The sequence below is a fragment of the Apteryx rowi genome, unplaced genomic scaffold (assembly GCF_003343035.1).
Source record: "Apteryx rowi isolate R43461 unplaced genomic scaffold, aptRow1 scaffold_609, whole genome shotgun sequence".
Classification (NCBI taxonomy): domain Eukaryota; kingdom Metazoa; phylum Chordata; class Aves; order Apterygiformes; family Apterygidae; genus Apteryx; species Apteryx rowi.
Genome location: NW_020450882.1, coordinates 87,351 through 100,346, shown reverse-complemented (window position 1 = coordinate 100,346; position 12,996 = coordinate 87,351). Strand labels below are relative to the sequence as shown.

Below are 12,996 nucleotides of genomic sequence, written 5' to 3'. Positions count from 1 at the left end.
TTTTCCTCACAATACCAATTCTGCATTTGACACACACTAGCACATCTGGCACAGACTTAATGTGGAGGAATGGTTAAGCGAGAGAGGGCATGATCTGATTGGGATGAGCAATCCTGTTCTCAGGGTAAGGGAAGGAATGTAGGCCAAGGCGAGCGAGCCTTGCAGCGGCCGAGCAAGCCTTGCAGCGGCCTTGAGCACTACAAAAGAAGGTATTCACAAAACGGGTAAACAAGTCTGGACGGAACTAGGTTCCATAAATGTCGATGGAGCGCGGACAGCAACCTTGCACCAACCATATATCTGCTTTATGTGTATGGACAGAAACTGTAACCAATCATGTAACTATTGCTAGCGCATGCGTATTGCTTGTCRATATATATACTTTGTGTAAGCTCTAATAAAGGGAGAACGACCATATTCATATTGAGACTCATCGTTACTCCGGGCCCGTTCCCCCCACTGCGACAACTTAAGCCATCCTATCTAATCCCAGCACTGAGAAGAACAGGRCAACTGGATTTTGCGCAAAATAAAAATCCCTTAGAGGCAATTTTCCAGTAAAATAAACTACTGTAACTCAATAAATATAGTATAGTGTCACTTTTCCTCATTGCCTACTACTAACAATTATGGAAGAAGTTCAAATACAGGCCTTAGTTCAGCAAATGCTTAATCACAACCAGTATATGGCCCATTCTTCAACACACCCATTAAAAAGAAAAAAAAAAGTTTACACAATCTGTTTTATTTTCAAGCGTTCATAGAACCCCTGCAGAGAAAGGAAGACATGAAACTAGAATCAATAACCATTCTTTAATACAAAGATAAACTAGTTCTAAAAAACTATTTAAAATCTGGTGTTAATTAACAATAATTCATGGATTGTAAATATATGAACTATGTTGTATACATACATATGCATATATATGCAAAAAAATTATATATTAATTTGCCAAATTCTGTAGGTTGCTCTGCTACTCTAACACAAAGGAGTAGATTTGTCTTAATAGGCTTTAAATATTTACATACACTAGGATGCATGTCTTTATTAAGGCTTAATCCCAACATTCAAGCCCAACTAACTTTGCTTGGTTGAAGAATCCTTCACAGGCCAGAGAAAGTCCCAGTTTCAGTTCAGCTATAACAAGTAAAATTTGTTACCTGTCCTTACAGTAGGGCTCAGCAGAGCGTACGGTCTGTTACAACAAATAAGGTTTTTAGTTATAACTTACAGAGGCAGAGAGAACAGTTCAAAGCTACTTCCAGCTGAGCATCTGCTGCCTCTTACATCCGTGACACAAGATGTGCAGGATGCAGGCAAGCACAGCTGACCCAGACCAAGTGCTGTATATGTATCGACATAAGCAATAACTGTGCTATAAGCATCACTGTCCCATAGGTACAGCAATTTTTCTGTTGCTTAGTGGTAAATGTGTCTTCCCACACAGAAAACTGATAAGCACCTTTCAGGAAATAAGGGGTCCAAAGAATACTTTGTTTTATTTGCTTAAAACATACTAAAGCAGCCGCTCTGTCATATAGCCTGCAAATAAGCCAAGCTGTTAGGACAGCCCTGGTATTAACACCAAGCCACAGTGATGTGTATCAAGCTTTCTACCAGCCATATCACAGCAACAGAAGCAACTTTCATCTGAAGCCCTAAATCAACTTTTCTCTTTACCCCTTCTCTCCCCTCCCTCCCCCCCAAAGGCAAGCTCTCAAAAGATGAAATACTATGGTTTTGGAGAAATTGTGACAGGGGACACAAGGAAGCAATCCAGTAGCTAAAGGAGTATGGGAGCCCCTCAAGTGCAGGTTTTATAGCAGGGAGAGCACATGGAAAGGCTGCACAAGGACAGAACCAGTTTTGCTGGAACTTGAGGGCAACTGTTTGGGGGAGGAAAGGGTAAGGGTGAGAAACACGAGATACAGATCGTTRCTCCTAGTAGGGCACCGCATTGGAAATGCAGTGCTTGGGTGATGCTAGAGTATGGGAACACAAACAGGTTTGTGGGGTGGGAAATGCAAGCCAGCAACTAGTGCAGAAAGCAAGAAGGGAGCTCTGAAGTTGAAATGCTTGAGCGCTACGGTCAGAGAAATCTGGTCTTCATGCAGGTCTCGATGGATAACAACAAAACCTTTTTCTTCAGAAAGGCACAAGAGGAGCCATGTCTCTTCCTTACTTGAGTGAGTGGTGCAAGAGAGGCACAGCATCGGATTTGGCTTACATCCTTGTGATACCAGCATATGTGAACAAACAATTCAGTGCAGAAACAGTGGCATATGATCTTAGTAAATTAAATCTTTTATGGCTTCAAAGCAAAAACAAATATGTAATTTATGTGCATTCACATATGTAAGCACAATAAACAAGCCTCAAAGGAAAAACATGAGCCATTACACCTTTAAAAGTTCAGTTTTTAATTAAGTTTTTAAAAACAGGAAAACTCGTCAAAAACACAACATGAACAATTTTTAATCTAGGTTCAGAAGAAAACCCTCAGTCTAAAAATAATTTTTGCCCTTTCTGAAGTCAAACATATAGTTGGGGGKTTTTTTTTGACTTAACAGAAAACTAATAAAGAAATTGCTTGGTAGTATTTCAACACCATCTTCTAGCTGGAATTCCAATGGGGTTATGAGGCAATGARAGTAAAATCCTGAAGACAAAAGAAATTTATGCTTGTCCTGAGCCAGTGTTAACTTTTAACTTGAAGCTTTCTAAACAAAAGCTTTCGTGTTCTTAAACTGAAAGATTTCTTGCTTTATTTTTTAAGCTTCCTCTTTCAGATTATGAAAATATGCAGATTTTAGAATTCCCACCTTTGCAAAATTGTTACGTGTGCTCAGGGCCTATCCATGTTACTGATTCCCCAAAGCATGACACAGTAGCACACGGAAGGCAGATTTCAATATTTAAGTACAAAGTGGACAAGGACAAAGGACCAAACATTAAAAGCAAATATATTATTCTTCTTAATCAATATCTTGTCAGACTGCTGCTTTTGACTCATTAATCTTTCAGTAAGTGGAAAGTGAAACAGATTGACCATTAAAGCACAAAATAAAACTGTTAATTAAATTCATTCTAATGAAAATGCTTGCAAAGAGTGCTACTTCTTCAAACACAACCTCTAAGAGTTTGGAAATTGGAGTACACATTTCTTTGAGATAACTTAGAGGTAAATCCTGAATTCAAAAGACCTGAAAACACTTTCTAAACTCTTAAATACATTTTTCTACTGCATACATGTTTTTAAAGCCACACAAGTTCCAAAAATTAAGAAAAAAATGTTTTTAACAGCATCAAACAAATCCTTAATCTGAGATTGAATTTCATAAGACTACTGTGCTGCACCTAAATGGTCATTCTATTATTGCTAAGATGGGACAGCAAAAATCCTAAAAAATAAAATGCCTGGAGATTAACAGTGAATTATTTTTCATTCCTTCAGCAACTACTGCATAGTGATTGATCTTCTGGTACTGTACAACATAACGAATTAGCAATTAAAAGCTTCCATGTGTCCAGCACTACAATACTACAAGTCCTGTTAACCACAGCAGAAAATAATGAACAGCCTAATGTAAGACTACTCACATTAGTAAAGTCTGCCTRTATGAGTACAGTGAAATTTGTCCTTTGCTGAATGACACAAAACCTCTGAACTCACAGATGGTGCACACAAAAGTACTTAATGCAGGATAATAACTCAATTAAGATAACTATTTTTTTGATCCTGTAATTCTAAGGCATTTTGCAGATGTCTGATGCCCAGGTAGTAATATAAATTTTTTTGCTCTTCATAATACAAGTTCACATTTTATGAAAAAACATTTTGCCTTCTGTTTAGAAAAATAATCTTCACAACATAGGTCGAAGGATGTTCTATTGTTCTAGATGGGTTTAAAACAAGGCAAACCAAATAAACAGATACACCATTAAGTGCGAACTTCTTCCAAAAAGGTAAACGTGGCATTAACAATAAAGCCTAATACCCTGGTTTCCTTTACCAGGAAATGCTTGGACATGTCTATACCATGTCTTGGAGCACAGAGGAAACATATTTGCAGCCCAGCACCAGCCATGTCAGCCCTGGAGCAGCAGGCAGCATCACACACACACACAGCGCACACAAGTTGCACAGGACTGCACCTTTAGCTTGTCGACTCCCACGCTGTGCTCCATTACAGGAATAACTGTGCCCTTTCTCCATGCCAATGAAGAGTGCAGCTACACTACAATTAATCACATTAGACTGTTTGCTTCAGATTTGCCAAAACTAATTCAGGTTTACTGATATTAGTGAAAGATACAGGAGAGAACAAGGCTATATAAACTTTGCTAACATAGCCTGACAAATCAAATTGTTAATCCATGCCTAAACKAAAGGTCACTGTCAGCTCAGGGTTAGCTAAAACTTATTAGCTAATCTCTGACCTAATTTTCACCTCTCCTGTTAACTGCAGAAAAACTTTCAAGTTAATATATTAGTAAGCTTTGTTTACACCCCCACTTCTATGGTTTCTTTCCTTGCTGGTCATAAACTAAAATCTGTAATCTAAGACTAATTAGAACCTGATTAGCTCTGTGTTGTTACCTAGAGTGGAACTGATAGTAAAGACAAATATTAAGCATTTAATCTGTTTCATGAAGGAGGCATTTACGAACATGACGGAAGGAACGTTAAAGCCTTCATTTCACCTTTCTTTTCCTTCAGATCATAAAATGTTACTTCACAGAGCTCGTAGAAATATCCAATTCTTTTACTTGCTAGTGCTTCCCATTAGAAATAAGTACAGTTACATTTGGGAGGGAAGAGAAAAACTAAAGAACACATGTAAATCTAATGGACCTGCAAACATGTTAGCAGCTTGTATCCAGAAACAATCGTTTGCCACTGAGTGATACTTCTGAATGGGCTGTTCACATTGGGCTTGTTTAATCCCTTTAATAWCATAATTTTTTTAAGATAGGTATGTATGTATATATATWTTWTATATATATATATATATATATATATATATAATCCATATCTTGCCTTCCTTATGCAGATAAAAACAATTTTTGCTCAAGTAAAAAGTGAAGAACCTGAGCTGTAATTACAACAATCATATCTCTACATTCAATTCCCCCCTGACCCCGATCTAAATCTGAAGTGTTCGGGTTCTGGCAAAAACACATATGGGCTTATCTTAATAAAGTCAGAGACACAAACGAAATCTGACAGCATTGTAAGATGCATAGAAATTTACAAAAAGAAATTCTAATACTGTAAGAAATTAAAGTCTCAAAGTTAAAAAAAACATACAAATATTGCCTTATGTTCAGGTGAAAAAAATAATACAAGGAATTACAGTTTGAAAACCTACTGTAATTAGATATTTTCAATAGAAATTCAATATACTTTTAAATGCTGGAGCCTTACCATTGCATTATGTTCAAATTCCTTCTCTTTCAGTACTGATAAAAGCTTCTTCAAAGTATATTTATCCAGTCATATTAAGGATCACACTTTTCACCCAAGAGATAACATAATTCTAAATTATTCTCAGAATTTTCTTCTATAGGAAATAAGAAAAATGATCTTTTAACATTTGCACAAAGGCACCTGGCCTTCTGCAAAATGAAAAGGTTTGTCCAGTAAAAACTGCTGTTTGGATTAAATCCAGACTCATTCATTTGCTAGTTTCAAACAAAACCCATTGTATTATCAGCATAGTTTTCCTAGATCTTAACATTATTTACCAAAAGTTCCATTCTTCTCAGTTTGCGTTTATTCTTTGGCATGGGCTTGTCATACAGGCCATTTTTGAGAAGATGCTCCTTGCTGTGATGAATTTGGGCACCATGCTGAAGCTGGAAAGAACATAAAGCTTGAAGTGGACGGAGTATAGTCTGCAGAAAAACAGGGGAGACAAAAAACTTAACTGCTTAGTAAGCCATGACAGAGGAATCACTTGTTCCAGTTTTTGAATTTGAGTATGCTGATTAAATATAATTTGTCCAGAACCAGTGGGGCCACAGAGGGCACAAATGAATAAGAGACATGCAATGGACTATGATCAATTACCATGACTCAGTCAACAAGCAGTAATAAAACAAATAACTAAGTTATTTGTGATTGTATAAAAATACCTTGAGGCAAGGTTTTAGAAAGAGAAGGGTCTCATGTTCAAAGTAGCTGGGCTGCTATCCTGGAGACTGGATTTCATCCCTGCTTACCACCAATGATATTACATAAGACTAATTAAACAAACTTATCTCAAGTGGTTCCTAATTGAAGGTTCCTCATGTGCAGATGGGTAGAGCAATCATACACTAAACTAAGTCAGCAGGAGCTGAGTTTAAACAAAAAAACATGACTGTGCACACTGAAAAGCCTAGTGACCTATACTTGGCACCAATTTAGTCAGTCATTCTTAACTTTCATTCTTCTGGACCTCAATGCATCATCTTTTATGCTAGGAATAGCAACCATAACTTAATTCAGAGAGGTTAAGAATTCACTGATATTTAGGCAACACTGCAGTATTGTAATATTTGTAGAAGCACTTCTGAGAAGCTGACAGTTTTGTCTTTGAAAAGCAGGTAGGACCAAATACCAAGTGGTAGGGACACAACAGAGTACAAGACAGGGAGCTGTACACGCTAAGGACATATTCATCCTGGGCCTGAATGAGATAGCAGTCCAAATGAAGGAAAAGTATGCCAACATTGTCCTAGCACACCAATGGAAATAAAATTAAATATGCAAATCCCACTTGAATTTCAGTATTTCTCATTTGTCTTGTATTTGACTTCTAAAATAACTACATTCTTTAAGTATACAAGTATATGATATCAGTATTGTTATAGAAGTATACAAGTTTCTGGGAAAGTTTCTTTACTCATATTTAAAATTTGAGCCACATTTTCCTGTATGGCTACACATTGCATCACAATTTTGTTCAAGACAATCGATTTAGTGTTGAGGTGACTCTAGTGTCACAGGGCGGACTCACTTATGGCATTCTCCCATCATCCTTGAAAATCCAAAGTGAAGCAGCATTGCTGGAGAAAAAAGGGGAAGGGATGGTTTATTCTACATTAAGCCAATTGCACAAACAATTTTTAGCCCTGGGAATCATTTTAATGGATAGATGTCAAGTACCAAAACATTCATTACTTGGAGAAGAATACGAACATCTGCAGTAGATACTAGAATGTAGTGAATACATGGATAAGCTTTCAACCTGTTTCTATAGGCCCCTCTAGAGTACTACTCTTGGATCATTTTTAGAAGGCTTATAACATTGACATTCTTAAATTTGGAATAAACTTAAGTACTGCTGCATTCCGAATTCCTCCAATGACACTAAACAGCTGTAAAATGATAAGTAAGAATGAAGATGTAAGCCAGTGCATTGCATTGCCTGTCTAGGGTGCTGGCAATCAGTGGGACAGGCTTACAAAAGCAGTTTTATCTTCAATCCAGTTGCAGGCTGTATTCAGAGAGTCTCTGCAMTGTAGCTTTTGCAAAGAAAAAGACTTACTACTTTCCATGCAGTAATACTTAAATGCCCATCTTGAATTGGATCAGCTTTTGTTTTCTGAGAGTTAAAGATCATCTCGCTGTGCTTTGAGTTTTAGATCATTTAAAAATATTTATCTATTAAAAAAAGATAAGTTATTTGACTCCAGCACTATGAAACCAACAAAAGCTAAGGAAATGAATCATAGCAGACCACTATGTGAACTTYGTTAGATTCTAACAGCCATTCTCAATGACATTTGTCAGTCCAGTAATTCGAAATCCAATCTCAGCTAAGCAAATTACCTGTAAACTTAAAAGGCAGTTAAGTATTTGAAAATCCTAATTAAGAAGGATAGAAACTTTACTGATGTTAAATTCCAATTTTTAAGTTTCCTTAAATCTTGTAAATACTTTTCTTTTCAAACAAATTCTATCCAAAGCTGTTTTAGTTAGAGGCTCTTGGGAATTTCTGATAGTAACTAAAGTAACTCTACTCCCCATTATTAGACTACATAGCCACTTGTTTACATGATAACTTGTAAAAGAAAACTTAAATGTTTCTGTTTTGTACTCAAATGAAATAAACCTTTTTAATGGGGAGGGGAGTGTATATACACACACCCCCTACACATACATATAGGATGTAGAGTTTGTAGGATGAAAACACTAACTTGCTTTAGATTTCATCCACCATTAGGAAGAAGTACAAAAAAGTCAAAAGGCACAAAGCTTTCAAGATTCAGCACAAAAATTTCATTCCAAACACAGACTGCCACATCATTCAGTACCAATGAATCACTAATCAACTAAATAATCATGATGCTTTTTTGGCTTCATGAAAATTATATAACAGTATGATTATAGGCTGTAATGCCTGCTAGTTTTACTAGTATTTTCTGTTGATACAAAATACCAATCATACTTTCAGAGCGAATACAACTTTGGTAACGTAAGAGTACTATATGTAAATTCTACACATTACAACAACTATGCATACAGTTCGTTGAACTAGTACATAAAACAGTAGTTTTTGAAAAGCTACAGTTAAGAAATAAGCAAAGAAAAACGTTAAAAATATATATAACCTGTTATTGATTAGTGCAATTCAGTATATTACAAACGCCATGAGCACGGTTTATGATAAGTTGTTTCAAAATATTGCAGTAAAAGCATCAAGTGAACTTTGGAAAACCATCACAGGAAGAGATACCTGTAAGCCACATGAATTATTTGTCCTGCTACATACACAACAGTGTTTCTATTTATTTTGGGCTAGGCGTAAGGAAAAAAGAGGAACTGAGGTGATGAGTTGGGAACACAGTGGTTTTCACTAACTGATCTATTGTTCCATAGACAAAAGGTGCTGCCAGAGGTAAAATTGGTCCATTAGATAAACATTCAACATTGCATTCAACTTTGATGGTCATGCCAACACCAAATACATTGTTACACAGATATCTGACACTAACCGGTAATTTAAACATAACCCAAGCAAGATTTTTATCCTTGAATCTTGCCCAGGTTTATCTTTAGACAACTCCTCATAACAAAAAAGCCATTCTAACTCCATTATTGATATAGGAGTATGAGTGCTGTACCACAAATTAATGCACTGAAAAGATGATCAAAATAAAACCAAGAGCATTGTACCTTACAAGTTCCCTCAACAGTTTGACAGCAATGTTGAATAAGCCTACGAAGAGCATACAGACTCTGAAACGCCACAGGAGAGAGTCATAATAATTTGACTATATTACAGAGTTCATAAATATCTGACAGAAAATAGCTTTTATTAGTACACTCTTGTTTTAGTTTGCTATGAAACAGAACTATTATACTGCTCTTAGGATTTGGATTGTCAAATGCAGTATTAATATCTAACTTTGCTGTCCCTGTGCTACTCGTAGCAGGAAAAACTCATATATTTAAAATTAGTTACATACCTCTTGTATACTCTTATTTTTTTCCATGATGGTAAGAGCAACAGCTGCGCATTCAAGTGTAGAGAGACAGGTGTTTGTTGGCTGTGTACGAATTACATATTGACTTGAAATGTTGGTTTTTAACTGCACCTGAAAGATAGCAAACTCTAAATAAAACAGATCAGTTCAGCAAACAAGATACCCCTTCCCTACACTAAGAAAACTGAATCGCCAATCCCCTTCCACTCAGTAATCAGCTGTGTTCTTACCTTTTTTCTGTTTTGTCTCCCAATAGCCTATGACCTTATGCTACGATTATTATAGATCCTGTGAGCCACCATCACAGGCAAGAACTGAATACTTCCCACTGTACAAATATGCATAATTAATACAACTGATTGCCAGAGGAAAAACTGAATGAAACAGTTGTACAATAAGACTACTTTTTTTGTTGCTCTTCTGTGCTTTTCATTAGCAAATAATCCCATAAAACTGAATAAAAAAATATGAGGAACCAGCTTCAGTTGTCATAGATGCCCTAAAACAAAAAYACCTGTCATGAAAGTTCTAGTCTTATTCATATATAATTACACGTTTTTTATTATACACACTGAATACATACATGATCCTATACAGTGTACAGTGGCTCTGTATGTAGTTAGACAATACTGACCTTGTTTAAACATTGTCATGTTTTGAAGCAAAAATGTCTTTTAGAAATTACATTTATTCATATAATTTATTGTTCACTTTGATTAGAACTGATTTGCTTGCTTAAAACATATCTCAAACTGATTTACTGGCTGTCTCAAGTGATAACCATTTCATACTACCTCAGAAGTTAAACACTGAAGAAACTTCATTCAACCATTACACTGCTCCAAAACATCAGCTCCAAAAACATATCGCCTTTATAAACAGCTGCTGAGAAATGATAGATTTGACAGTACTAGACTGTGTGAGCATTCAGATATTACTCCTTTATTCTTAAAATTTTCATCTCCACATATGTTTAAAGTATACTTTGCCATACAAGTTAAGGTTTTGTAACATTATCGCTGTTGAACAAAAATTATCAGTTCCTTTTCCAAACAATTACAGTACAATGCAATAAATCCTAGTGCAAGTCAATTCATTTGCATTGTTTCACTTTCATCCCAACAGTTTTGTCTTATTTCTGTCTTCTCCAGAAAATGAGTGACTGTTTCCCCTGCTCATTGCAAGATTGCTCTCATCTTGGTTGCCTGAGGTTTCTCAATTTTTCCTCACTTCAGACTTCCTTCTTCCTCACCTTTGATTTTTGCTCTTCGTTTGTAGTGCATCATTTTCCTTCATCTTTTACATCCAGTTGACCCTTCATTAAAGTTAAGATTCCTTATTTATAAAAGGGAAACTCTAACCTGCTCAAAGAGTCTGGACGACTGAAACCAAATTCCAATACCTTAACTGACACTATGGGAAYTGAAGAACAGAAGTGCAAAGCCATTCTGGAAATACAAATTCAGGATGGAAGAGGAAATACAGGAAAAGATAGAAAGTCTTAAGTTGTTATTGGGTAGGTTTAAAGGACAAAGACATGCATGATTCAGAGTGTTTTAGAAGTTCCTAATTATCTAAACATTATGTAGTCCTTGTTGAGAGATCCATTACAACACCCAAAAAATACACACTTGAACTATATGTTACTTAAGTAAAGCAATACAGTATATTAACGTTATGATTTTTGCATTAAAGATATGTCTTCTTTTCACAACTGTAATAAGCAGAGGTATCTAAGTGAACCATTTAAAAGCATACCTTCCAAAATCCATTTTGTGCCTTTTCTCACATTTTTGTCATTTTCTATTACTGTCATCTTTCTCCCTATCCCTTTCTCTTCTCACTGCTCTAGCAGTTCTGCCTTCAGTTTCTTACAACTCTTTGATTTTTCAAAATCTTACTCTTCTTCCTTATTCCAATTCATTACTATCCCAGTGCATGACTAGGCTCTTATTACTTCTCTATATATCTCAATCTCCACGTAGCCAATCCCAGAAATAATAACATACAACCCCACCTTCTAAATCATTTGATACAAATGCAAAAGTAAATTCATATCTTAGTATGCCCACTCTCGCAAACAATCTCTTCCCCATGAGAAAGCTCTGTTACAGATAACATAAATGATCAATAGTAGGTCTCTCCATCAGAATCTGGAGATACACACATAGTCCAAGACATGGTTCCTTACAGTAAAGGATCCTAAGGAGCCAAACACCATCTTTCAGCTCCTATAGCTTAAGTTTACTCACATCAATATTTTAAGATACATCAGTCCTTGGACAACACCATGAGAAATTTATGAGTGAAGATCAATGCTTTTAAGGTTGCTCACCACAACAATTACCTGGGACACATTATGTTTTTGATCAGGCTATACAATTAGCAGCTGTTAGTTAATTTTAAAATGCACCAGTGGTCTCAAAGAATATAAACATTATCTTTCTCAAACATTACATAGTATTCCTACATATTTGAAAGGAAGCGGTAGAGATTATGCTTTATAGAGTAATTTCCTGCAAATTTCATGTCATCTTCACTTGAAACTCATTTTCAGTTTCTGCAGCTATTCAGCATATTTCTGCAAATGGATTGGCACAACATATGACAAATTACTCAATGAATGTGTACTACTTACTATAATGTCAAAAATGATACTTTATATTTAATGCCAAGTTTTCTGAAGTTATTTCACATCTGCAAAATCAAGATCTACAGTCTCTAGCTCTGTACTTCATCTGACCCGGGGGTGAGGGAAGCATTTCTACTTAACACCTCATTAGCAGATTATGCTTGCTATTAGACTGTGCCAGGAGCCCCATGATACAATCCTTAATTTATGGTCATACTAGAGAATTTTTGTTATTTTATATTAAACAAAGGATGTTAATGCTTATTTGGCTATTAAACTGCAAATCTGATCCCCATACTGAGGAGTAGATGCAGAGCAGATTCAAAAATGAAGCTAGTGAATATATACAGGCCTTTGCCAACTACTTTCTTCAATTTGTTACAGTACTGTCAAAAGAAAGGAGAAATTGATTTAGGAAAGAATGCAGAATTAGGACCTCCAAATCTTGTGTATATAATGAAACACAAACATAAGTGAAAAAGATATTTTTCTTGTTCTTTACTGTTTGCTTTATTTTTACATTTCCTTCCTGGAACCACGTATGAATCTGCACCATGAGATAGTAGGAAAGCTGGTTTATTCCAGTTAGAGATGCCTGCTGGAAGATGTTTTTAGGGCCTGCTAGGAACCCTGCTAGTTCCCAGCTAGGTATTTAAGAAGAGTAAACTCAGGCCACCAGTTCTCCAGGATGCAGCTTGAGCAACAGACCAGGCACCTAACCTCACCAGATAAAAATCTTTCTCAACAGTGGACAACCACAATCTTCACAGTCTTTCCAGAGACTCAGAGAAACCACCTCATAACACTGGACTACCTGAAGATGCACTGACATTCCCTTCCTTGGGCCCAGACAACAGTGCCTTAAAGCCTTTTTCRGTAAGAGTTG

The 12,996-nt window shown here is 36.1% G+C and overlaps 1 protein-coding gene across 1 annotated transcript in view; it reads right to left on the bottom strand.

The window, feature by feature from the left end:
* Positions 1–2,400: 2,400 nt before the first annotated feature.
* Positions 2,401–12,996, bottom strand: part of DTWD2 (DTW domain containing 2) — a gene marked incomplete at its 5' end in the record, with an annotated part of 93,599 nt that continues 83,003 nt past the window's right edge. The window contains 2 exons of the mRNA XM_026083551.1: positions 2,401–5,899; positions 9,461–9,589. Of these exons, the coding sequence (XP_025939336.1) occupies positions 5,729–5,899; positions 9,461–9,589 (300 nt within the window). The remainder of the gene's footprint in view (positions 5,900–9,460; positions 9,590–12,996) is intronic.